This window comes from Xyrauchen texanus, chromosome 9, assembly GCF_025860055.1.
Source record: "Xyrauchen texanus isolate HMW12.3.18 chromosome 9, RBS_HiC_50CHRs, whole genome shotgun sequence".
Classification (NCBI taxonomy): Eukaryota; Metazoa; Chordata; class Actinopteri; order Cypriniformes; family Catostomidae; genus Xyrauchen; species Xyrauchen texanus.
Window position 1 is genome coordinate 28103511 of NC_068284.1, and position 24662 is coordinate 28128172.

Below are 24662 nucleotides of genomic sequence, written 5' to 3' on the forward strand. Positions count from 1 at the left end.
CCCAGCCCGCTGCTCTACAAATGTCTGCTAGGGCAATGCCCCTAGCCAGTGCCCACGAGGACGCAACACTCCTAGTGGATAAGCCATTTCCCTGGCTTATCACACAGCCTGGGTGTGATAAGCCAGGGAAATGGCGTCGACAACCCAGTGGGCGAGTCTCTGCTTGGAGACAGCATTCCCTTTCTGCTGTCCCCCAAAGCAGACAAAGAGCTGCTCAGAGCGTCTGGTGCTCTGTGTGCGGTCCAGGTAAATACGTAAGGCACGTACTGGACACAGCAGTGAAAGGGCTGGGTCTGCCTCCTCCGGGCAGCGCTTGCAGGTTCACCACCTGATCCCTGAAGGGTGTGGTAGAAACCTTGGGCACGTAGTCCGATCGCGGTCTTAGGATCACGAAAGTGTCAGCCGGACCGAACTCCAGGCAAGCTGCCGCTAACAGAGAACGCATGCAGGTCCCCCGACCCTTTGATGGAAGCGAGTGTGATCAGCAGGGCGGTCTTGAGAGAGAGGGCCCTGAGTCCAACTGAGTCAAGCGGCTCGAAGGGGGTCTCCGGAGTCCCATAAGGACGACCGAGAGATCCCAGGAGGGAAACAGGTTAGGCCGGGAGGGAGTCATCCTCCGGGCACCTTTTAGGAACCTGACGATTAAGTCGTGCTTACCAAGAGACTTGCCGCTCTACCGTAGTCAGTGGTGGGCCGCGATAGCGCAACATACACCTTGAGGGTGGAGGGGACAGCCTCCTCTCCAGCCTCTCCTGAAGAAACACGAGCACTGACCTAACTGCGCGACTTCTGCGGTCTTCGGCTCGGAAGAACACCAGTCCACTGAACAGACGCCACTTCAGGGCGTAAAGATGCCTGGTCAAGGGGCTCTGGCTTGGTTAATAGTGTCTATGACGGCCGAAGATAGGCCGGCTAGATCCTCTGCGTCCCATCCAGGGACCAGACGTGGAGATTCCAGAGGTCTGGATGCGGATGCCAGAGCGTGCCCCGCCCCTGAGAAAGAAGGTCCTTCCTCAGGGAATTCGCAAGGGAGGGGCTGTCATGAGGAGCGTGAGATCCGAAAACCACGTCCGGTTGGGCCAGTAGGGGGCCACCAGAGTGACTTGCTCCTTGTCCTCCCTGACCTTGCATAGCACCTGTGCAAGAAGGCTCACTGGGGAAAAGCGTGCTTGCGCAGCCCTCGCGGGCCAGCTGTGCGCCAGAGCATCTGTCCCAAGGGGAGCCTCTGTGAGGGCATACCAGAGCGGACAGTGGGAGGTTTCCTGGGAGGCAAACAGGTCTACCTGGGCCTTGCCGAACCTGTCCCAAATCAGCTGGACCGATTGGGGTGGAGCCTCCACTCTCCGCCGGGCAAGTTTTGCCTTGACAGCGCGTCCGCCATCACATTGAGGTTGCCGGGATGTGAGTGGCGCGCAGTGACTCCAGTCGCTGCTGACTCCAAAGGCGGAGACGATGGGCGAGCTGTGACATGTGGAGGGAGCGTACTCCGCCTTGGCGGTTTATGTAGGCCACCACCGTGGTGCTGTCTGTCCTGACTAGGACATGCTTGCCACGAATCAACGGAAGAAATTTCTTCAGGGCAAGAAAAACGGCCAGCAGCTCGAGGCAGTTGATGTGCCAGCGCAGCAGGCCTTGGCTCCACCGGCCTGCGGCTGCACGCCCGTTGCACACGGCGCCCCAACCCAATTTGGAGGCGTCGGTTGTAACCAGAACGCGACGGGACACCTGCTGCAAGGGTACTCCTGCCCGTAGAAAGCAGAGGTCTGTCCAGGGTTTGAAGGTTTGGCGGCAGGCGGGGTAACTTTCACGCCGCGCGTGCGTGGCGCCATGCTCGCCTCGGGCCTCGAAGTCTGGAGCCAATGCTGAAGTGGTCTCATATGCATCAACCCCAGTGGCGGCCGCCGCGGAGGATGCCATATGCCCCAGGAGCCGCTGGAAACGTTTCAAAGGGACCACGGTGCCTGGTTCGAAAGAAGCGAGGCATTCCAGCACTGACTGAGCACGCCGTTGGAGAGACGTGCTGTCATTGAGACTGAGTCTAACTCCAAACCGAGAAAAGAGATGCTCTGGACCGGGTGAGCTTGCTCTTTCCCAGTTGACCTGAAACCCTAAACGGCCGAGGTGCTCGAGCACCTGGTCTCTGTGTGCGCATAGTAATTCCTGCGAGGAGGCCAAAATGAGCCAATCTTCGAGGTAATTGAGTATGCGTATGCCCGCCCTCGTAGCAGGGCAAGAGCCGCCTCTGCGACCTTCGTGGAAGACGCGAGGGACAGAGACAGGCCAAGGGGAGGACCTTGTACTGATACGCCTGGCCGTCGAACGCGAACCGTAGAAAGGGTCGATGTCAAGGGCGAATTGAGACGTGGAAGTACGCGTCCTTCAGGTCTACCGCTGCGAACCAATCTAGATGCCGGACGCCAGATAGAATTTGTTTCTGGGTAAGCATTTTGAACGGGAGTTTGGACAAGGTCCGATTGAAAACTCGCAGGTCCAAGATCGGTCGTATGCCGCCGCCTTTCTTGGGTACAACGAAGGGCTGTAGAAACCCTTCTTCGTTTCGGTCGGAGGGACAGGCTCTATCGCATCCTTCATTAGAAGGGAGGCGATTTCCTCGCGCAGGGAGTGGGCATGTTCGCCGTGCACTGCGAAGGAACGAACGCCCACGAAGGGGGGCGGAGACCTGGCAAACTGAATTGCGTAACCGAGTCGGATGGTCCGGTGCAGCAACCGTGACGAGCTGGGCAGTGAAAGCCATGCCTCTAAGCTCCGTGCTAGGGGCACCAAGGGGACGAGTATTTTGGACGTACCCGGCGGGGCTTCGCAGCAGTGCGGAACAGGTAACGTGGCGTCGGGAGGTGCTGTGGCATCCTGAGGCTCTGGTGCTGAGAATAAACTCAAAGCACCGCATCCTGGGCGCCGAGACTGTTGAGGCCTGAAAGCAAAGTGCCGTGAGAACGGCATTTGCGGGCCATGTGACCCAGAGGTAAAGGAAATAGCTCTTTTATTGAGAATTTGGGTACCGCAGCCCCTGTCAGGGGGTGCAGCAAACGAAAAAACAAAAGATTCTCCTCCCGGCCCTCCACCGGGGGACGGAGTGGTCTTACCACATCCGGAGCTAACTTCTCGTCCTCTGGGTTCGCTGTCTCAGGGACGCTTGGGAGCCTTCCGGGTCCTCGAAGGGGTCCTTGAGGCAGGGGCGTACGCTTCCTGCGGTTTGCTCGACGCCGGGCTGAGAGCTGGGCCCAGGTTGGGGCGGAGCAGAAGGTCTTCTGGCCGCGGGAGGACGCCCTCGGCGAGCAGGTGGGGCCTGGGCCGTGGCGGCAAGCTTGCGGCGCGGCATGATGTGCTGAAATGGCCTCCGCCTGCTTCTTCACCAGGGAGAACTGCTGGGCAAAGTCCTCAACGGTGTCGCCGAAGAGGCCGAACTGGGAGACAGGGGCGTTGAGGAAGCGAGTCTTGTCAGCTTCACGCATCTCAACCAAGTCCAGCCATTGCTGACGTTCCTGGACCACCAGAGTGGCCATCGCCTGCCCGAAAGTGCCTGCGCTGTGACCTTCGTCGCCTCAGGGCGAGGTCGGTCGCTGAGCGCAGTTCCTGCAGCGTTCGGGATCAGGGCCACCCCGTGCATGTTGCGCGGCGCCTTGGCTTGGTGCACCTGCAGGAGAGCCATGGCATGCAGGGCGGAAGCGGCGCGTCCGGTAGCGCTGTAGGCCTTCGCGGTGAGTGAGGATGTTGCTCTACAGGACCGGAAGGGAGTACAGGGCAGCCCCACCAGGTGGTAGTGCTTCCGGGACATAAGTGGAGCGCAACAGCTCTATCCACCTGGGGATCTCCGTGTACCCGCGGGCGCCCGCCGCTGAGGGTGGCGAGGGCGGATGAGCAGGTGGCGGTGCGACGAGTGGAGAGGGGTGCTCTCCAAGAAGACGCCAGCTCATCATGCACCTCCGGGAAGAAAGGAACCGGGGCGAGGCTGTGAGCGGCACCCACGCCCAAGAACCAATCGCCCAGCCGTGATGGCTGTGGGGAGGATGGAGGGTTCCAATCCAGGCCCACGCTGTTGGCTGCCCGGAAAGCATATCGGACATCTGTGCGTCGGCCTCCTCCTGGGCGTGCAAGCCCGAGGCGGCAGCCCAGAGGAGCCCTCAGCATCAGAGCCCACGCCTCCGATGTCGCGGCGAACTCATCTGCTTCCATCGCAAGAGGGTAGGGAGACTGGCTGTGAGGCGAGTCGCCGCCACCTCGAGCGGGACGGAGTCAACGAGCGTGCCGGGCGCTGGTGGTCCGAGGGGCATACCCGGCGGAGCTGCACCCGCTGTCATCCCCGGATCGCCTCCATCGCCAGCCGCATCGTCCTCAATCCCGTGGGAAGAAGGAGCGACGCTGGGGCGGTTGGAGTGGCTTGCTTACGGTTGTAAGCAAGCCGCGATCGCAACGTTAGTCATGGTCATGTTCTCGCAATGAGAACATGAACCATCCACAAACGCAGCCTCAGTGTGATCACTGCCCAGACACACGAGACAACGCCAGTGGTCGCCGGAAGCGGAGAGTACTCTACCGCATCCAGGAACAACACAGGGGCGGAAAGGCATCTTTATAAAGACGCCGCCCTTAAAAGGATGTTCAACGCCGCTGTGTTTTTTGCTCTTTAGAGGAAATTACTCTTTAAATAAAATCACTTTTTATGAATGAAAGAACTCGTGAGAGATCTTTCTTATCTGCAACTGTCGATGCGCCAGGGGCAGGAAGTGCACAGCCGTGCAAACAGGAGAAAGCCGCTGTTGTGCGCCGTAGAATCCAACAGCATGCAGCAGAGGATAGCAGGAACTCGGTGTGTAAAACGCAGCAGTCTGCAAACACGACCATCGGCTCGAAGAAATTTTCTGAATGAACTCCCATATTTGCGCCGCTTAAATACCCGTATGTCCGGGGCGGACATGCAAATACTGGTTGCCAACTCTCATTGGCCTTTTTTCATAGTTCAGAGGTGAATATTGGCGCTCAAGAGAGACCCCTAGTGTCGCTTCTCTGACACAACGTGGAGAGAGCGACAGAAGGGGAACTATGATACTGTAAACACTACATGAATCTGGTTTAAAAAAATAAATAATAAAAGGGCGAAATTATTACAGAAATTAAAAGATAAAAAATATATTTTCAATATCATAATGAATGAAACAATTACATGAAAATCAGTTTATGTGCAGGGACTAAATTTCCCTTAATGCCGACTGAGAGAGATATTGTTGCACATAAAACATGTTCAAAACAATGCAAGGAATGCAAAAACAAAATAAAATAAAATAAAATAAAATAAAAAAGCAGGGTCACTTGGCACAATAGAGGGGGTAGAGTAGTGGTTTGGTAGAGGGGCCATATCGGGCTTTAAAGGGAAAATTCACACTTATGCCATCCCGGATGTGTATGACTTTCTTTCTTTCTCAGAACGCAAATTAAGATTTTTAGAAGAATATCTCAGCTCTTTTGATCCATACAATGAAAGTGAATGGGTGCCAAAAATCACATTTGTCATCATAAAAGTAGCCTAATCCATGTCTTCTGAAGAGATATGATAGGTTGGGTGTGAAACAGATCAATATTTAAGTCCATTTTTGTTAGAAATTCTCCTCCCTGCTCAGTCAATCTCCACTTTAACTTTCACTTTCTTCTTCTTTTGTTTTTGGTGATTCACATTATTCATGCATATCGCCATCTACTGGGCAGGGAGAAGAATTTCTCTTAAATATTTATCTATTTCTCACCCACACCTATCATATCAGTTCTGAAGACATGGATTTAACCATTGGAGTGGCATGGATTAGGCTACTTTTATGCGGCCGTTATATGATATAGGAGTGTCAAAATGTTGGCATCCATTCACTTGTATTGTATGGACCTACAGAGCTGAACTATTCTTCTAAAAATCTTCATTTGTGTTCTGAAGAAAGAAAGTCATAGACATCTGGGATGGCATGAGGGTGAGAAAATTATGAGAGAATTTTCATTTTTGAGTGAACTATTTCTTTAAGTAGCACATGGGGGACCACATTGCCCTCCTTTTGAGATACAATGTTCCACATTGATTTAGTTCTTGTATCTTTTAAGCCCAGAAATAATTGTGTTCTTATTCTAATGAATGATGCACAATTTTCTGAAGTTTGTAACTGGTAGAATATTCTGCCTGAAGTATTGCTCTACAAAGTTAATACTTTTCTATCAAGCATTAAAAAAAAAAAAAAACATGATAAAGGCTAAATAAATTATTTTATCATCTCTACTTTCCTGGTAATTTATTATACAAATTAACACTCTCTACATTGGGGGTCGGTATTATTTAAAGAAAACTAACAATATTATTATTAAATGTATTATATTACATAAATACTCATGTTATTCAGCCAAAAGCAGAGAGTGGTTTTCTCATTTCCTTGTTGTTTGATTAATAGTCTTTATATGACATAGCCTACTAGACAGTGCTCAATTCGGTTACATGTACACTTCAAGTCTAACATTTGATATGTCCAACAACATACATTCACTTTCGACCAAACTGACTGCGTTTACATCAATCAAGACGGGCATTGGTGGAATTATAATTTGTTTTTGATAATTTAGCGTTCAAACATTAGCATCTGTCAATCAAACAGCGACAGACGTCAGGAAATAAAAAGTCAATCTTTTATATTTTATCTAGATCAATCAACATCTCTCTTTTTTTCAGAAAAACATCAAGATTGTTTTTTCACCCTGCCCTATTGATAACATTGCCTTGATCTCTCACATCAAACCCAATAATCTCAGTGATAGACAGTTAAATTACAGGCTATGTTATAGACATATCTAGTAAGCAGAAATATGAAATTTACCTCGACATATTTCTTCAAATTAGAAGCAGGATTAATGCTGATATCTGGCTTGAGCAAGTTAAAATCACATGACACAGTCAAGCAACTGGCCTTTTTTCGCTGTGAAAAGCCCTTTCAGGTGCAGCTGTGATGTTCAGCTGTAAACTATGCTTGAGGCATCCTCCACATCCATAACAGTTGGTGCCAGATCTGCAGCTGCCATTCAAGTTTTTTACGTGTGATTTGATTTAATAAGAGTCACGAGACTCTCCCGAGCCAATCATTTTGATAGATAAAACTAAAATAAGGACAGGGAAGTAGCACATTAAAAGTACAGTTACAGTACTTAACATTTACTCAAGTAAAAGTAAATGTATACTATTTTTAAACCGCTTAAAAAAGTACAATTCTTGGCTAAAAGTAGATAATTACAGTAAATTGAGTATTTGTAATTCATTACTTTACACCCCTGCAAAGCACAACAGTCCCCATTTTAGAGAATTTTAGGGTATCTGAAACTGCAGACAAAGACCTTTTTCTCCAGTGCTAATGTCTTATGCTAACAGAGGTGTGCTGCTTGACCAGTAAAGGAGACTCAGGTCAGCTCTCTCCCTTGAAGAATGAAATAAGGCCTTATGTCGACAATCAGCACTGATTTGTGATCCATCATTCCCCTCACTCTATCATGGGGAGAAGACTTCTGCATTGAATAAGAACAGCCTGTTGGTTGAGTCACCACACGTACCCTCACACTAGGCTTCATCGCCCCAATCAAACTCATTGTCCTGCTGCTCACCAGCTCTCTGCGTGCACCTGTTAAAAGTCTCTGCTTAAGGATGGCCTGTCATGACTGCTTAATGTGACCTTCGACCCTTGTGAGCATGTCAATCACTCTTGCTCATGTTTTCCATCTGGTCTCACCGCCAACTGAGGCATGAAAGCATGTTAGATGACATTGACTTTGGGCTGGTTAATGCTTTCAAGGGAAAATAATGCGAGCTGGCATTACGAGTTTTGTCACATCATGTTCAAAACCGCAGGAGAGATTACTTTCTGATTACAATTTTAGAGAAATAACTAGTCATTTGAAGTGGATTACTGTTTTTAAGTAACTTACTCAACACCGCTGTAAATTGAAATTTAAAATGAAATTGCTGTCAAAAGGTTACAAAACGTAATCTTTTCAATCATCAGTTTTTTGTAATGTCTTGACACATTCAGTTACTTTTTCAAAACAATACACTACAATTTGAAGGAACACATTTCGTATTTGGTGTTGATGAAGGGATCTTTCAGCATTACCAATGGGGCTGTGGGATGTTCCAGTGTACCTATGACAAAAAAGATAGGGAAACACTGGGGTAGATGATCAAACTGCAGAAATATTTTGTCACAAATAATTGTGTTTATTATACAAGCAGAAATTATGGAAATTCTTAAAATGAGAGAAATTCTTAAACGATTTTTCATCTGTGTCACTGAAAATAAGTATAGTTTGATTTATGACCACATGTCCAATGCCAAAATCCAAAATATATGCCTTAAAACAGGGAAATATCAAATAGGATGTGATTTACAACAAAAAAACATTGCATTGTTCTTTTAGAAAATGTGTGAATTTACACTAAAATGCATTATAGTAACAGAATTGTACATAGTGAAATGTTTGAGAAAGATACTTGGTTAGCGCATACTAGGGAAGGTAATTAGGCTCTCTGCAGAGTAACTGTCTCCTCATTGTAGCTTTCAGTACACCTGACCACAACACCCCACAGCTCTGTCAGTTCAACAGGGTGGAAAAACAACAGAGAGAATGAGTATGACATCAATTAGCCTAACCGTGGCATTCATAGGCGCCCTCTTTAAAATATTACTGACACTAATTAGGCCGCACTTTAATCATCTAAAAGTCTGATGTGCAAAACACAACAAACGTTCAGGAGCCCTTAATTTTTTCCAAGGAGCTGTTTAAGGCTATTAAAAGAATTAACTGTAACATTATAGCTATATCATGTCACATTATGTCATCAAAATGTAAAGTCTATTAAATATATTACTTTTCAGAGAATATACTGTCTTTTCTTAGTCAATGCTGAGTTTATTAAGTTAGTTTCAGCAATCAACCCTTATTAGTCATGTTAAATGTTAGGTAATAGGTTAAATTAGAGGGATAATTCACCCAAAAATGAAAATTCTCTCATCATTTACTCACCCTCAACCCAAGATGTGAATGACTTTCTTTCATCTGTTGAACACAAATGAAGATTTGTAGAAAAATATCTCATCTCTGTAGGTCCATACAATGCAAGTGAATGGTGGCCAGAACTTGAAAGTCTAAAATGCATATAAAGGCATCATAAAAGTAATCCACGTGACTCCAGTGGTTATATACAGCAATATCAAAGGTTTGGGTGAGAAACAGATCAATTTTAAAGTCCTTTTTTACTATAAATTTCCAATTTCACATCCTCCTTTTGTTTTTTGCCATTTGCATTCTTTGTTTATATCGCCACCTACTGGACTGGGAGGAGAATTTATAGTAAATAAATTACTTAAATATGTATCTTCTTCTCACCCACACCTATATATCACTTCTGAAGATATGGATCAATAACAGATCAATTTTAAAGTCCTTTTTTACTATAAATTTCCAATTTCACATCCTCCTTTTGTTTTTTGCCATTTGCATTCTTTGTTTATATCGCCACCTACTGGACTGGGAGGAGAATTTATAGTAAATAAATTACTTAAATATGTATCTTCTTCTCACCCACACCTATATATCACTTCTGAAGATATGGATTAAAAAACAGTTGTATGGATCACTTTTGTGCTGCCTTTATCTGATTTTTGTAGCTTAAAATTTCTGGCCACCATTCACTGCCATTGTGTGGACCTGCAGAGAAATTCTTCTAAAAATCTTTGTTTGTGTTCTGGAGATGAAAGAAAGTCATACACATCTGGAATTGCATGAGGGTAAGTAAATGGGTGAACTTTTTTGGGTGAACTATCCTTTTAAGCAGTGTAAAGCAAAGGTAAAGTTACATATTGTATGATATTGTATGAGTATTTGTTCATAGCCCTTTTTTTTTAGCCAGTTTTTTAAGGAATCATCAGAACTGAATATAGAAACAGATATAGGCCTATCATATCCCGAATACATTTTACTTGGTAAAAATTGTAAATAAATAAACAATAATAATAATAAATTTATAAAAAAAAAAGAGCTATGTATTTCTTCTTCACTTTCAGACAGGAGGCCAGCATTCTAAATAAATGTTTGCTTGTTTGTTTCAATAACAATGATACAGCAGGATAGTTTGGACACCAAAAGGGATCTTTACCTTAATGTTCCTTTAACTTAATGTGAAATGAAATAGAGAAAAGCAGAGAAAACAACTCAAATCAGGCGTACCCACTTCTACTCTTTCTGTCACATGCCATGCTTCAAATAAATCATTTACCAATACAATTGTATTCATCCTTCACAAGTGTGTGTTAGGGCAGCACTGCAACAGCTCACTGGACTCACTTATTATTATTCTTGGGGATTTTAAGAAGCCAAATCTCACACGTGATCTGCCCAAATACAGACAGCACATTACATGCCCCACCAGAGACATACACTGAAATACACTGGATAATTGATACACAACAATAAAGGAGGAAAATCGCCATGTCCATCGAGCAGCTTTAGGACTCTCTGATCACTGTCTGGTTCATCCTCTTCCGGTCAACAAGCAGAAAATAAATCAGCTAAACCTGTAGTAATGACTGTAAGGAGAGGACCAATGAAGCAGAGCTGAAACTACAAGCATGCCCAACTCACAGATAGTGTGATATCATATATCAGTTTCTGCGAGGATATGTGCATTCCTACTAGGACTTATTTAACATACAACAATGACAAACCACAGTTTACAGCAAAACTCAGGCAGCTTCGTCAGGCCAAAGAGGATGCTTATAGATGTGGGGATAATATATTGTATAATCAAGCTAAAAACAGACTGACAATAGAAGATTTCAGTTGCTAAAATAAGCTATTCTGAAAAGCTGAAAAAAAAAACGTTTCAGTTTATGACCCTGCAACAGTGTGGAGAGGCCTGAAATACTTTACCAGCTACAAGACACCATCCCCCAACACTGTAGAAAGTCAACAATTGGCTGACGAACTAAATGTATTTTACTGTAGATTTGAAAAGCCCAGACTCACACCCCACACCCGCTCTGATCTTCACAGCACACAAACATTTACACCTCCTGCAACCACACTCCTCCCCCCACCTGGTACTCAAACTGTACTTAAAATCTGTAAAGAGGATGTGTGCCAGGTCTTCTGGAAACAGAAGACAAGAAAAGGACAGGGCCCAGACAGGGTTTCACCCAGTGTGCAGACCAGCTGGCCCCCATCTTGATACAGATCTTCAACAGATCACTGGAGCAGTGTGAAGTTCCCTTCTGCTTAAAATATTCCACAATCATCCCTATCCCAAAGAAACCCAAGATCAAAGGACTTAATGACTACAGACACATTACTTCGACATCTATGGTCATGAAGTCAATTGAGAGACTGGTGTTGGCCCACCTGAAGGACATCACTGAACCCTTCCTGGATCCCCTGCAGTTTGCCTAATGAGCAAGCAGGTCTGTGGATGATGCAGTCAATATGGGACTGTATTACATACTTCAACATCTAGACAGACCAAGGACTTATGCAAGGATACTATTTGTTGAATTCATTTCGGCTTTTAACACCATCAACCCCACTCTCTTATGGACTAAATGAACCAAGCTCTCTGTTCCTGCCTCTATCTGTCAGTGGATCACCAGCTTTCTGACAGAGAGGCAGCAGCTAGTGAGAGTGGGGAAATTCACCTCCAGCACATGTACAATCAGCACTGGTGCCCCTTAGGTATGTGTGCTCTCCTCACTACTCTTCTCCCTGAACACAAATGACTGCACCTCCAAGGACCCTCTGTTAAGCTCCTGAAGTTTACAGATGACACTACAGTCATCAACCTCATCCAAGATGACGATGAGTCTGCATACAGAAGAGAATTTGAACAGCTGGCCATCTGGTGCAGTCAAAACAACCTAGAGCTGAACACTGTCATCTCCACTGCTTAAAACAGTGGAGATGACAGTGGACTTTACATTTACTTTTATTAATTTGACAGATGCTTTTATCCAAAGTGACTTACAAAAGAGGAAAACATAAGCGAATCATCTTAAGGAGACATTTGTACGAAAAGTGCCATACTACAAAGTTTCACTAGCATCAGAATAGCATTCAAAACAGATTTAAGTGCAACAATAAAAAAAAAATTTGTTTTTGTGACTGGTTAAGTGCTCTTAGAAAAGATGTGTTTTTAGCTGTTTTTTGAAGACAGAGAGTGAGTCAGCTTCACGGATGGAGTTGGGAAGGTCATTCCACCAACGTGGTATGATGAAACTGAGAGTCCGGTAAAGTGTTTTGGTGCCTCTTTAGGACATTAGGAGAAACACCCCAACATACACCCGCTCACAATTATGAACATCACTGTGGCAGCAGTGGAGTCATTCAGGTTCCTAGGCACTACCATCTCAAAAGACCTCAATTTTGAAAAAAGCCCAGAGTTTGTACCAGTGTTGTAGTATTCGAGATCGTTCTTTTTGAAGGTCTCGGTCTCGTCTCGGAATCAACCGCATTTTTACTCAGTCTTGTCTCTTCTCAGACAAAGAGGACTCAGGATTTTATTTCAAGACTGGTCAAAACCACAACTGTGGGGATATCACTAAATTGCCTGTGCATTGTCTGATTTATTTGTTAACATCATTACTGTGATTGTATGTAAAATGTCCTGCGTCAAATGCAAGCAATAATTTACCTAATTTGTAATTTGAAATTTTTGTTACTATTAACGGCTGTAACCCCTCCCCGCCCACTTCACACGCACTCCAAGAAACTGAATGCGGGAGACAGGAGAAGAAACTGTGGCTCTCTGAGAGATGTCTACCTAAACCAGTGTTTCCCAACCACTGTGCCCACTAGTGTGTTGTGAATGATTGTCAGGTGTGCCATGGAAAATTATAAAATTCCTCAAAATAAATAATAACTTTTTCTGGTTATTTAGTGAAGGCATAGAGACCGTAGAATTTCAACATTACCAATTTTGTATATTTTCCATTACAAGTATTTTATGCAGTCAGTTTATATAATTTGTCCATCGTCACATTATTGTTCTAACAAACAGAAAGTCACTTGAAGTTGTAATTGCAAATTGGAAAGTTGTGTGGAAATGTTAAACTCTGATTGCACAATCAGACAATCTTGTTGGCAAAAAGGAAAATGTACAAAATGAGTGATAATAATTCACATTTATTAAATAATATTGATTAATTAGTCAAAGTTCCTACATTACATGATATTAAATTAAAATATCCCCAGAATGTGTCTGTGAAGTTTCAGCTCAAAATACCCCACGGATAATTTACCGGTATAATACCATGTTGTATACAGGTCCTTCTCAAAAAATTAGCATATTGTGATAAAGTTCATTATTTTCCATAATGTAATGATAAAAATTAAACTGTCATATATTTTAGATTCATTGCACACCAACTGAAATATTTCAGGTCTTTTATTGTTTTAATACTGATGATTTTGGCATACAGCTCATGAAAACCCAAAATTCCTATCTCAAAAAATTAGCATATCATGAAAAGGGTCTCTAAACGAGCTATTAACCTAATCATCTGAATCAACTAATTAACTCTAAACACCTGCAAAAGATTCCTGAGGCTTTTAAAAACTCCCAGCCTGTTTCATTACTCAAAACCGCAATCATGGGTAAGACTGCCGACCTGACTGCTGTCCAGAAGGCCATCATTGACACCCTCAAGCAAGAGGGTAAGACACAGAAAGAAATTTCTGAACAAATAGGCTGTTCCCAGAGTGCTGTATCAAGGCACCTCAGTGGGAAGTCTGTGGGAAGGAAAAAGTGTGGCAAAAAACGCTGCACAACGAGAAGAGGTGACCGGACCCTGAGGAAGATTGTGGAGAAGGACCGATTCCAGACCTTGGGGACCTGCGTGAAGCAGTGGACTGAGTCTGGAGTAGAAACATCCCCGCATTCCCCAGGTCAAGCCACTTTTGAACCAGAAACAGCGGCAGAAGTGCCTGACCTGGGCTACAGAGAAGCAGCACTGGACTGTTGCTCAGTGGTCCAAAGTACTTTTTTCGGATGAAAGCAAATTTTGCATGTCATTCGGAAATCAAGGTGCCAGAGTCTGAAGGAAGACTGGGGAGAAGGAAATGCCAAAATGCCTGAAGTCCAGTGTCAAGTACCCACAGTCAGTGATGGTCTGGGGTGCCATGTCAGCTGCTGGTGTTGGTCCACTGTGTTTTATCAAGGGCAGGGTCAATGCAGCTAGCTATCAGGAGATTTTGGAGCACTTCATGCTTCCATCTGCTGAAAAGCTTTATGGAGATGAAGATTTCATTTTTCAGCACGACCTGGCACCTGCTCACAGTGCCAAAACCACTGGTAAATGGTTTACTGACCATGGTAGTACTGTGCTCAATTGGCCTGCCAACTCTCCTGACCTGAACCCCATAGAGAATCTGTGGGATATTGTGAAGAGAAAGTTGAGAGACGCAAGACCCAACACTCTGGATGAGCTTAAGGCCGCTATCGAAGCATCCTGGGCCTCCATAACACCTCAGCAGTGCCACAGGCTGATTGCCTCCATGCCACGCCGCATTGAAGCAGTCATTTCTGCAAAAGGATTCCCGACCAAGTATTGAGTGCATAACTGAACATAATTATTTGAAGGTTGACTTTTTTTGGTATTAAAAACACTTCTTTTATTGGTCGGATGAAATATGCTAATTTTTTGAGATAGGAATTTTGGGTTTTCATGAGCTGTATGCCAAAATCATCAGTATTAAAACAATAAAAGACCTGAAATATTTCAGTTGGTGTGCAATGAATCTAAAATATATGAAAGTTTAATTTTTATCATGACATTATGGAAAATAATGAACTTTATCACAATATGCTAATTTTTTGAGAAGGACCTGTATGCCTCTTTTTGGGTGGAGTCAAAAACACACTGTTTTCGTGTGCGTCTCTTTAAATGAAAATGAGCTGCTGCTCCCTGCCCTTGACATGATTCTGGTCTCCATGAATACAATCAGAGACAATGGTAACTTTAGCTGCATTAGCCATGGAATCAGCTAACAAGCACATTTGTAAAGGCGATTTGCAAACATACATAAAATATAAAGTGTGATTCTTACATCTTCAGGATATAAAGCTGGAATACGAACAGTTGGTACTGATCCATGCTTGAGATTAAAAAAATATTTAAATCCTGCTTTATATTGACACTCATTCACAAAGAAGTCTGGTGTAAAATGATTTGCACAAACATACACACATTGCTTTATGTTTTGTGGCACATTTCCTTCCTAAGTCTTCAGTGGCTCTGATGCCGGGAGTACATGAAAACTCTTATTTTGATGTTTACAGCAACAACAGAACACTTATGAAGCTTACGAAGTTGAGACATTATTCTTCTCACTGTATCTGCTCCAGCATGGAAAAAATGGCGGACTGTGTGTAGATCACTCAGGGGAGGATCTATGATAATAGGGTGGAGTCCATCACCAGTCGTGGACGTGGCCTGCTCTGTGACGTCACTTTAGAGCAGAAACAAAAACCATTCATTTTGACACACTGTTTTTGATAAATAGAAATATAAGAAAGAGGAGTGGGTGGACTTTTAATATTATAGGGTGGTTGTATACACACTACTGACAAGCACCAAGTAAAAGTGAATTTTGCATAATAGGTCCCTTTTAAAACTTGTTTAACAAATGTTAGCGCAGTAGCAGGTGTTCAAAATATGGTAAATTATACTCTCTTTTGATAATTATACACCTGTAGCACAAATGCTAGTATTGCAAATTGGGTTGTTAGTAGACATCTCTGTTGACAGTCAAACACCTGCTAAGCAAACGGGAGCATTGCGGTTTTGTTTCCTTTAACGTCTGGTATGACTTTAGACAGAGATCAGAGATATCAAGTGGAAAATCCCACATCCGATTTGAATGGAATGCAGCATCTATACCTAAACTCATCTTCACCCCTCACCCTAAGAGATTAAGCAAGTATTAGCTATACATATTAGCTACCTATGTTTTTATTTTTTTTAGGATGCTATAGTTTCAGTTGCTTGCCAGCTATTTGCCATCTAACTAGGTGCTCAAGCTTCCTAATTTAGTGAACATATATTGAGGGATGTAGCTAAATCTCTAAATCTCTCATAAAGTTAACATAGTGTTAACTTTATGAGAGACTGAGGGGACAGGGCATGTAGTGACAAATTGTTCTTTCCAAGTTACATTTTTGCTTGTGATAAACTATGATGAGACAGGCCACATGAAGTTAGCTAATGTATATCAAGTTACATTACATCAACTTTAGCTAATGTCAGCTCCGACATAAACGCTACACGTCACGGTAACGATCCCTCACTTGGGTAAGAGAGCTAGAGATGTGACAGCAGAGAGTGGAGACAGAGTCATTCTTATATGAAACATATGAATTTTAAATAGCACTACTGAACAAAAGTCTTAGGCACATAAGATGTTTCACAAAAGCATTTGTCTTAAGATGGATATTTATATATTTAGCTTTAGTGTGTCAAATAGCAAATAGGAAAAGATTAGAACAGAAGAACAGGGAGCCCTACAACAGATTTCATGGCCCCCACAAAGCCCCCCACTGAACATTGTGTCAGTCTGAGATTACATAAAGAGACAGAAGCAACTGAGACAGAAGAACTGTGGCGAATTCTCCAAGAAGCTTGGAACATCCTATCTTCCAACAACCAAGAAAAACTATGTCCAGGTGTACCTACCTAAGAGAATTGGTGCAGTTTTAAAGACAAAGGTGGTCACACCAAATAGTGATTTAGCTTTTTTTATGTTTATTGCACTTTGATGACATTAAGTTATAAATGAAAACTATTTATTAAAATATTTTTGAAGACATCCTCACTATGTAACGTTTTTAACAAGTGCCTAAAACTTTTGCACAGTACTGTATATTCTGTACTTAATGATGGTTTCTAGGGGAAGAGTCATCCAGGAAACCCGAGGCGATGCTTGCGCAAACATTTTATTGTTTTAGGTGGATGGTAAAACGTGGAAAAGGAGTGTTGAATAAAGATGGTTATGTTGATTTCAGCTCCTTCGTGTTTGTTTGTATTTGTTTGCTCATAGAAAACAAATGAAAATTCACCTCTGCAATGAGTTTTGATTATTTTATCAAGACATTTCTCATGGTGCACTGACACACACACACTCACACACACACACACACACTACTAATACAACTACTGTATATATATATTTTTTTTATATACTCTTTATTTTATTTTTTTATTGTATGTGTATTCTATATTGTGTGTATTGTTTACTGTACATTGTATATTATTATTGTGTTGTGTAATTATGAGTACATTTGATATGTAAATTGTGTTGTGTAAATATGTTGTTTATTGTAATTGGTATATGTCTCCTCACTGTCATGACTGCTATGTTGCTCGGAACTGCACACAAGACTTTCACCTACCGTTGCACTTGTGTACATGGTAGTGTGACAATAAAGTGATTTGATTTGACACACACACACACGCACACATTTTTGGTTTGAATGTTCCACATTTACATTTATGCTTTTGGCAGACGTTTTTATCCAAAGTGACTTACAGTGCACTTATTACAGGGACAATCCCCCCAGAGCAACCTGGAGTTAAGTGCCTTGCTCAAGGACACAATGGTGGTGGCTGTGAGGATCGAACCAACAACCTTCTATGAACATTATATATATATTAAATTATATATATATTAAATCATAATTTTTTTTAAATAATAAATGTACATGCCTATGTATTAAAATGTCAATAACTACTGTATAAACTACTTCTTTCATTTGGTAGGAAAATAGATATCTGTGATATTTTTATTTGGAACCACTGACTTATTAATATTCAAGGTTTATGCAGATGACTTTCTTAAAAAAATATTGTATTATTATTATTAGGCCTATTTCTTATATTATTGTGCTCAAACAGACATCTTCACCACCTCTCTCACACATACACTCCCATGATGCAACAGCAAACAAAGAGGGCAGAGAAAAAGACGGCAGAAGAGGGAGAGCGACAGCTAGCTAGCGAAAAGTTTGAAACGCCGAAAATACTCTAAATTGAAAACGTCTACGGCGTGGGGTATCAGTTTATCTAAAAACGCAGTCATAAAGTGCCAATTATTCTCCTGCTGTGTGGAATTTGAGTTCGTTTCGCAACTGTTTTTGTAAGGGCAGGTATCTAGCTAGCCGTCAAGTAATAATGTCTCCTAATGTGATTTCATAGCTCTCCGGACCCTGATATGAGAACTCCTGTTAGTTGACAGTATCTTATAGGCACCGCAGGTAACGTATGGTTAATATATGTGTGTTAATATTGCACTTATGTTCGGATGGTTAGCGCTGTGTGTAGCATTGATTTAACAATAATGGTGTATGATAAAGAGGGCCTGCGCAGGTTAGCCTGAATGCTAACGGTGCTCTTAAAGCGTTAGTCACGCTCACGCTGTGTTTAGGATGACACTAATCACACATAGTCTTATATTTTGAACATTAGATTATATATGTAAATAACTTGTTTACAGTGTGGTAGATTCATTTAATAAGCTGTAATCCGCTGGTGAATCACTTTGTCCACCAGTTAAACAATATTGATTCAATCTTGGACATCAATCTGACACAATTATTTGCCCCTATTAAATAGTAATGTCTTTATTTTGATATGGGTGAGACCGGGGCTATGTTGTAGTAACTACGTTTTGAATCAAAAGACCAAATACACAAATGTGAGGTTTCTCTTGAGTTAGTTGTTTTATTTTACACCTTATTCAATACCCTCTTAAATTAGAATCATTTTTGTGTATTATATCCTCCAAACTTCCAATTCCAATATAATCATATTTTCAAGTGAATTCAATAAAAAACACACTAGCATACATTCAAACAAATGTCAACTATATAATGATGAAGGTAGATTTTAAGCAAAAAGTTGACTTATGTTATCAGGATATCAAGGGTATTTTTCATAAATGTTACATGTTTTAATAGTTCTGGATTTCCATGCAAATCCATAAAAATGTTTAATTACAATATTTGTTGTCCTACAAAATTATTGAATAAATTTGCTGTTTTAAAATTGTTTTACTGTTCAAATTTAGTTGGAAAGCCTTTGGCAGGTTTCATTGTGACAACGTGCCCCACTATTAACAAAAGGTCACTGTATTCAGTGAACTGTATAGTTGGTCAAACACCCAGAGATATATTCACTGGAGTAAAATAGTTTAACAACTAGACCTGGCCTTCCCTATATATTGTGTGATGAAATCACAAATTCACTCTGAAATACATCACATTAGGGTTGCACAATTAATCGAAGAAATAATTGCGATTACAATTACAGCTTTTGCAATTATGTAATTGTGGAGAGTGTCAGTTACAGCTTTCCAATTAGATAGACTCCCATTCTGCCAAAATGTTCTATTTAAAACCTATAACCTGCATGAATGTAAAGGCAAATCTGATGCGTTTAGTCTAAAATGCATATCAGTAATGCTCACTATTTAAATTATACTTTATACAATTTATTCAAAATGTGAATAGCACTTTATCATGCAATTAAAATATTAAAGCAATTCAGGAAAACAGTTCTCAAGTTGTTTTGATGCATAGCCTACATCAAGAATATGGCTTGCAACTGCCCCACACAAAATAAGTATTTCAATGTAAATTCTATTAATCAAAATTAATAATTGCAAATACAGTATCAAAGGAAATAATCAGCAGTTTTGATTTTCGAATCGTGCAGCCTTACATCACATTACGGAAGTAAAATTTGTTTCAATGCTGTGTCATGTTGACTTTAATACAAATGTATGAGAGATTAAGGTGCTGAGAATTTGTTATATATCTGTTTTTGTCCTGTCTGTTTTGTAGGCATGGAAGTCATGGGGCAAATGTGATGAGCTATGTGTAAGTTTTCACAATCATCTCCCTCATCCCCAGAGTGTTGTACATAATCCTCCAAATTATTAAGGGGGAGCATTCAGAATGAAGAAGATCAGTCTGAAGACAATAAGAAAGTCATTTAACATGAAAGGCAAAGAAGAGAGCGAATATGCCTTGTCACAGCCAGACCTGGCCACCAATTTCTCTGCTGAAGATTCTCTGTTTGGAGGATGCTACAGCAAAGATCTTGTCAGCAGTGACTTGGATAACGAGGATGAAAAACGAGCCAAAGTCCGATCTAAGAGTGAGGGTCTCATGGGCACCTTGAAAAGGAGGCTGTCAGCAAAACAGAAACCAAAGGTCAAAGGCGGTTCTCCATTGGTATGCTCTATAGATGATGACACCTTATCTTCTTCTTCTGCACCCATTAGTCTAAGTGACATAAAATCCCAGCATTCCTCCCGTTCCACCTCTGTCCATTGTCACCATTACAGTCCCACCCCATGGCCTCTCAGACCAGCAAACTCAGAGGAGACTTGTGTTAAAATGGACATGAAGATGAATGCTTTAATGAACTCTTCAGATCCAAGCCCAGCTCTCAACGGTGTGCGCCAAGACTTTCTAGACCTCCAGAGAGACAGATTGTTTGAAGAATCAAGCGATTCATTGAAACTCCCCAGATGTGTGCCAGACCACCATTCTGACTCTCAGAACGGTGATTTGCATCTTGAAATGGATGAACATGTGCCTGTAGTCCTTGGTCTTGCAGTTCAGGATTATATTCAGTATACATTGCCTTTAGATGATGTACTCTATCCTGATGAGGAGGGTTCACGCTCTTTTTGTTTAGATAGCACCATGCCCATGGATGTCGTGCCCCAGTCAGAGGGCTGCAGATCCCTTGATGTAGATGAGGAGCCTATTGATCAGGATCTCCTGTCACCTGACATCTTCATGGAATCATCGGTGAACCAGCTCTTTTTAAACACTGCAAATGTCTTGCTGCAGGGCTCCAGACTTGAAGCCCCACTTTCTCCTTTGCTACCTCCGTTGCCCAGTAGCTTTCTCCAGAGAAGTTTCTCTGGGTTTGGTGGTACACATGCTCAGGTTGCTGAGAGAGTCATGCACCATCTCAACTTTGACCCCAACTCGGCCCCAGGAGTGCAGAGGGTCTACGATGCTGTGCAGAGCAGTGGGCCCATGGTGGTCACTAGTCTCACAGCTGAACTAAAGAAGTTAGCCAAGCAGGGGTGGTACTGGGGCCCCATCACAAGATGGGAGGCTGAGGAAAAGCTGACAAATCTTCCAGATGGCTCTTTTTTAGTCCGTGACAGTTCGGATGATCGGTATCTCTTAAGCTTGAGCTTTCGCTCACAGGGTAAGACTCTTCATACGCGGATTGAACACTCAAATGGCAGTTTTAGTTTCTATGAGCAGCCTGATATTGAGGGCCAAATATCAATTGTGGATCTCATTGATAATTCAGTTAAAGATTCAGAGAATGGAGCATTCTGTTATTCAAGATCCCGCTTACCAGGGTCTGTAACCTACCCCGTTAGGCTGACCAATCCTGTCTCAAGGTTTATGCAAGTGCGGTCACTGCAGTACTTGTGCCGATTTGTCATTCGGCAATACACACGGATCGATCTGATCCAGAAATTGCCTTTACCGAACAAAATGAAAGATTACCTGCAGGAAAAGCACTACTGAACACAGTAAAACCAAACTTTACAGGAGTTGGTTGCTACTTGCACTTTTGGGATGACAAAATAAAGCAGGTTTGGCAAACTTTTCAAGGGTTTTTTGTTACCATTAAACTACATATTATGTTGAAAGAAAAGACGACATTTGTTGGCTTAAAAGTGTCCGGTAGAGTAGATAATTAAGATGTTTGTGAAGAGACGCCATGGCTGAATGTTGTTATAGAGTGTTTGGATCTCAATTTTGGAGCCTTTTTTGCATGCTCTCTTAGAGTACTGTAGCATTTTGTTTTTGTTACAGGAACACAAGTCCAGATACAAAGAGATTCATGTGTTTTTATGCATATCCCATTTTATGAAATATTAGCACACAACTTCAAGCTCCAGCTTATTGTAGGGCAGTTAGAGGTTATTGGCAACAATGCACAGATGTGTAATAACGCCTTAATGACCGCAGGTTTGTGAAATGTGGTTATGGTGAGCAAATAGATGACATTCCTCATCTCATTTTTGAGTGCATATTTTTTGTGTTACTAGCAACTGCTATGTCATGACATGACCTTATTAAAACAGAAAATCTACATTACTGTTAAAAAGTTTGGAATCACCATGATATTTTTAGGTTTTTGGATGAAATTGAGCATTTACCAAGGATGCTTTAAATTGATCATTTACATTATGCCATTTTTAATGTTACTGACTTTTACTTAAATAAATGCTGTATTCTTCAAACTTTCTGTGTGTCCACAAATCCTCCACTTGCAGCAATGACACCTTGGGCATTCTTGGAGTCAGTTAGTAAGATATTCATGTGAAGTTTCATCCCATGCATTCTCAAGCACTTCCCAAAGATGTAATTGGTTTGTAGGATACTTTTCACTACCCTTTCAATCAGACTCCTCTAACAGCAGCGTGACACTTCAAAACTCAAGCCACTTTTCCACCATCGGGCAGAACCGTTCACATTGCAAAACAGTGCTGATCAGGGCCAGTTTGTATTGTTATGGTTTCTTTTTCCACAGTTGTGCTTAAATGTATGTAACAAATATGTCAGTTGGCAATGATGTGAGAGGTTAACAGTGGAGCGATTGCACTATGGAGGATGATCACATATCCCAGTTTTTAGGACTGCTTTTTTACTCTGCTAGAGCACTGGAAAGAAATAGGCCTTGTCACAAAAAGGAAAGCAAAGAGAAAAAGGCTAATATTAATGATAAAAATTATATATTAATGTTATAAGAGCTTAAATGAGTTAGCTAGCGTAGTCTACCTCCCGGATGAGAAAGACTTGTAGAAAAACAATGTACTATAGGCTACAGTTTTACCACCATCATAAAATCCTCACCACAGTGAACTTTGCCAGCTATCTTGAAACAAATTAGTTATGTTGCCAATTTGACAATTGTGATTCTCCACATACTAAAGCCATTCCACCAGCACGGTTGGTGAATCGTGGTGAGAAATGCGGGTGATAACCACGCTGATGTAGAAATGCTACTGGAACTGTTCCTCACCATGCTCAGACCAGTTGGACACAATGGTGGAAAAACAGCTTAAGACCGATCCATCCATATTAGTTATTTGCGATCATTAAGGTATTTTGCCATTTGTATCTTTGTCTACTTATTTGCCAGTGTCAGATGTGACTTTTTCTTGAAACTGTCTAAAAGCATCCCAGTGTCTTCAGAGTTTCTCAAACTAGAGACTGATGTACGTCCTCTTGTTGTTGTGCATCTGGACCATCCACTACTCTTCCTATCTGGGTCAGAACCAGTTTGCTTTTCTTCCTAGGAAGTAGTGTATAGAATAGCCTTAACCTCTTAAAAGAACAATAGACTGATCATTTTGAGAGAAATGTGCATCTTTTATGCCATTTTTCAAAATGAATTTTGACTCTGAATTGCAAGTGACTTGCAGGAAATGCAAGTGCACTCAGTAGTTCAGCAACTGAAAAAGGACACTGTATTGCAATGTTCAGATGTAATTAAATTGCACAAACTTTTTCAACTTTTCTGATGATAAAAGTTTCTTGAGGACCAAATTATCACATTTGAATGATTTCTCAAGGGTATCTGTATTTTTGGAGTAGACTGGACTGGAGTAATGACTGCTGGAAATGGGGCTTTTTTTCCATCATGGGCAAAAACTGAATATGAAAGTGCATGGAAATATAAAACAGTTATTTAAAACAGTAAAATTAATTTGAATTGCTAAGAATTTGGCAGTATTTTATATCAATTTCATGCCTTGGTGAACACGAGCAAAAATGTCTTAGTGATTCCAAACTTTTGAATTGTAGTGTACATGTAATCCAAAATGATGTCCTGTCACCACATTTCCCAACATATTTTGTTACCCTTTTATGGAATTACTCTAATAAGCTACGTTAGCTGCCCATGTTTGTGAGATCACGTTCTCACCCTTTTGTTTTACTTTCTTTAGCACATGGGGTGCCAAGGTTAGATGGCTCTGTGCCTCACTGAAACTCATCTTTGTTATAGACTTAACTAATTCTGGACTGTATAATTTGTCTTTTATAGCAAGTCACATTTTAACAGGCATGCAGTTACATTATAAACACATCTGGTCTTTTTTTCCCCCTTGCATTGCATTAAGTGTTCATTAGAATTGTTTATAATTGTTTTGAAAACCGAAATGTTATGCACAAGGTACAGTTTAAAATATTAAATCAATTGTTTTTGGGAACATAGTTTGCTTACTGATATGTTGTAACTTGAATTTGTTCTCCAGTTTAAAATAAAACTTTTATATGAGGAATATTTGACCCCCTTACTAAGAGTGTTCATGTTACTATTTTTGTGCTTTAGTTAATAAACAAAATTAATGGCCCATTCATATATTACAATGTAAGTGGGCAGTGTGTGGGAATCAGTATTGTTTCTTAATGAAGCAGTACATATTTGCAATGTTTACTATTCAGCACACATACACATTTTTAAGTGTCTCTCCTTTTCACATTAAATTCTGTTATTTTTTATTACTGAAAGATCATGCTGGGCCAACATAGTTTTGCTATT

General features: G+C 41.8%; 1 protein-coding gene across 1 annotated transcript; it reads left to right on the forward strand.

The window, feature by feature from the left end:
* Positions 1–18014: 18014 nt before the first annotated feature.
* LOC127648869 (suppressor of cytokine signaling 6-like) lies at positions 18015–24409 on the forward strand. Its single transcript, XM_052133680.1, has 2 exons — positions 18015–18325; positions 19913–24409. Exon 2 carries the CDS (start codon positions 20027–20029, stop codon positions 21632–21634), a length of 1608 nt encoding a protein of 535 aa, XP_051989640.1. The 5' UTR covers positions 18015–18325; positions 19913–20026; the 3' UTR covers positions 21635–24409.
* Positions 24410–24662: the final 253 nt, after the last annotated feature.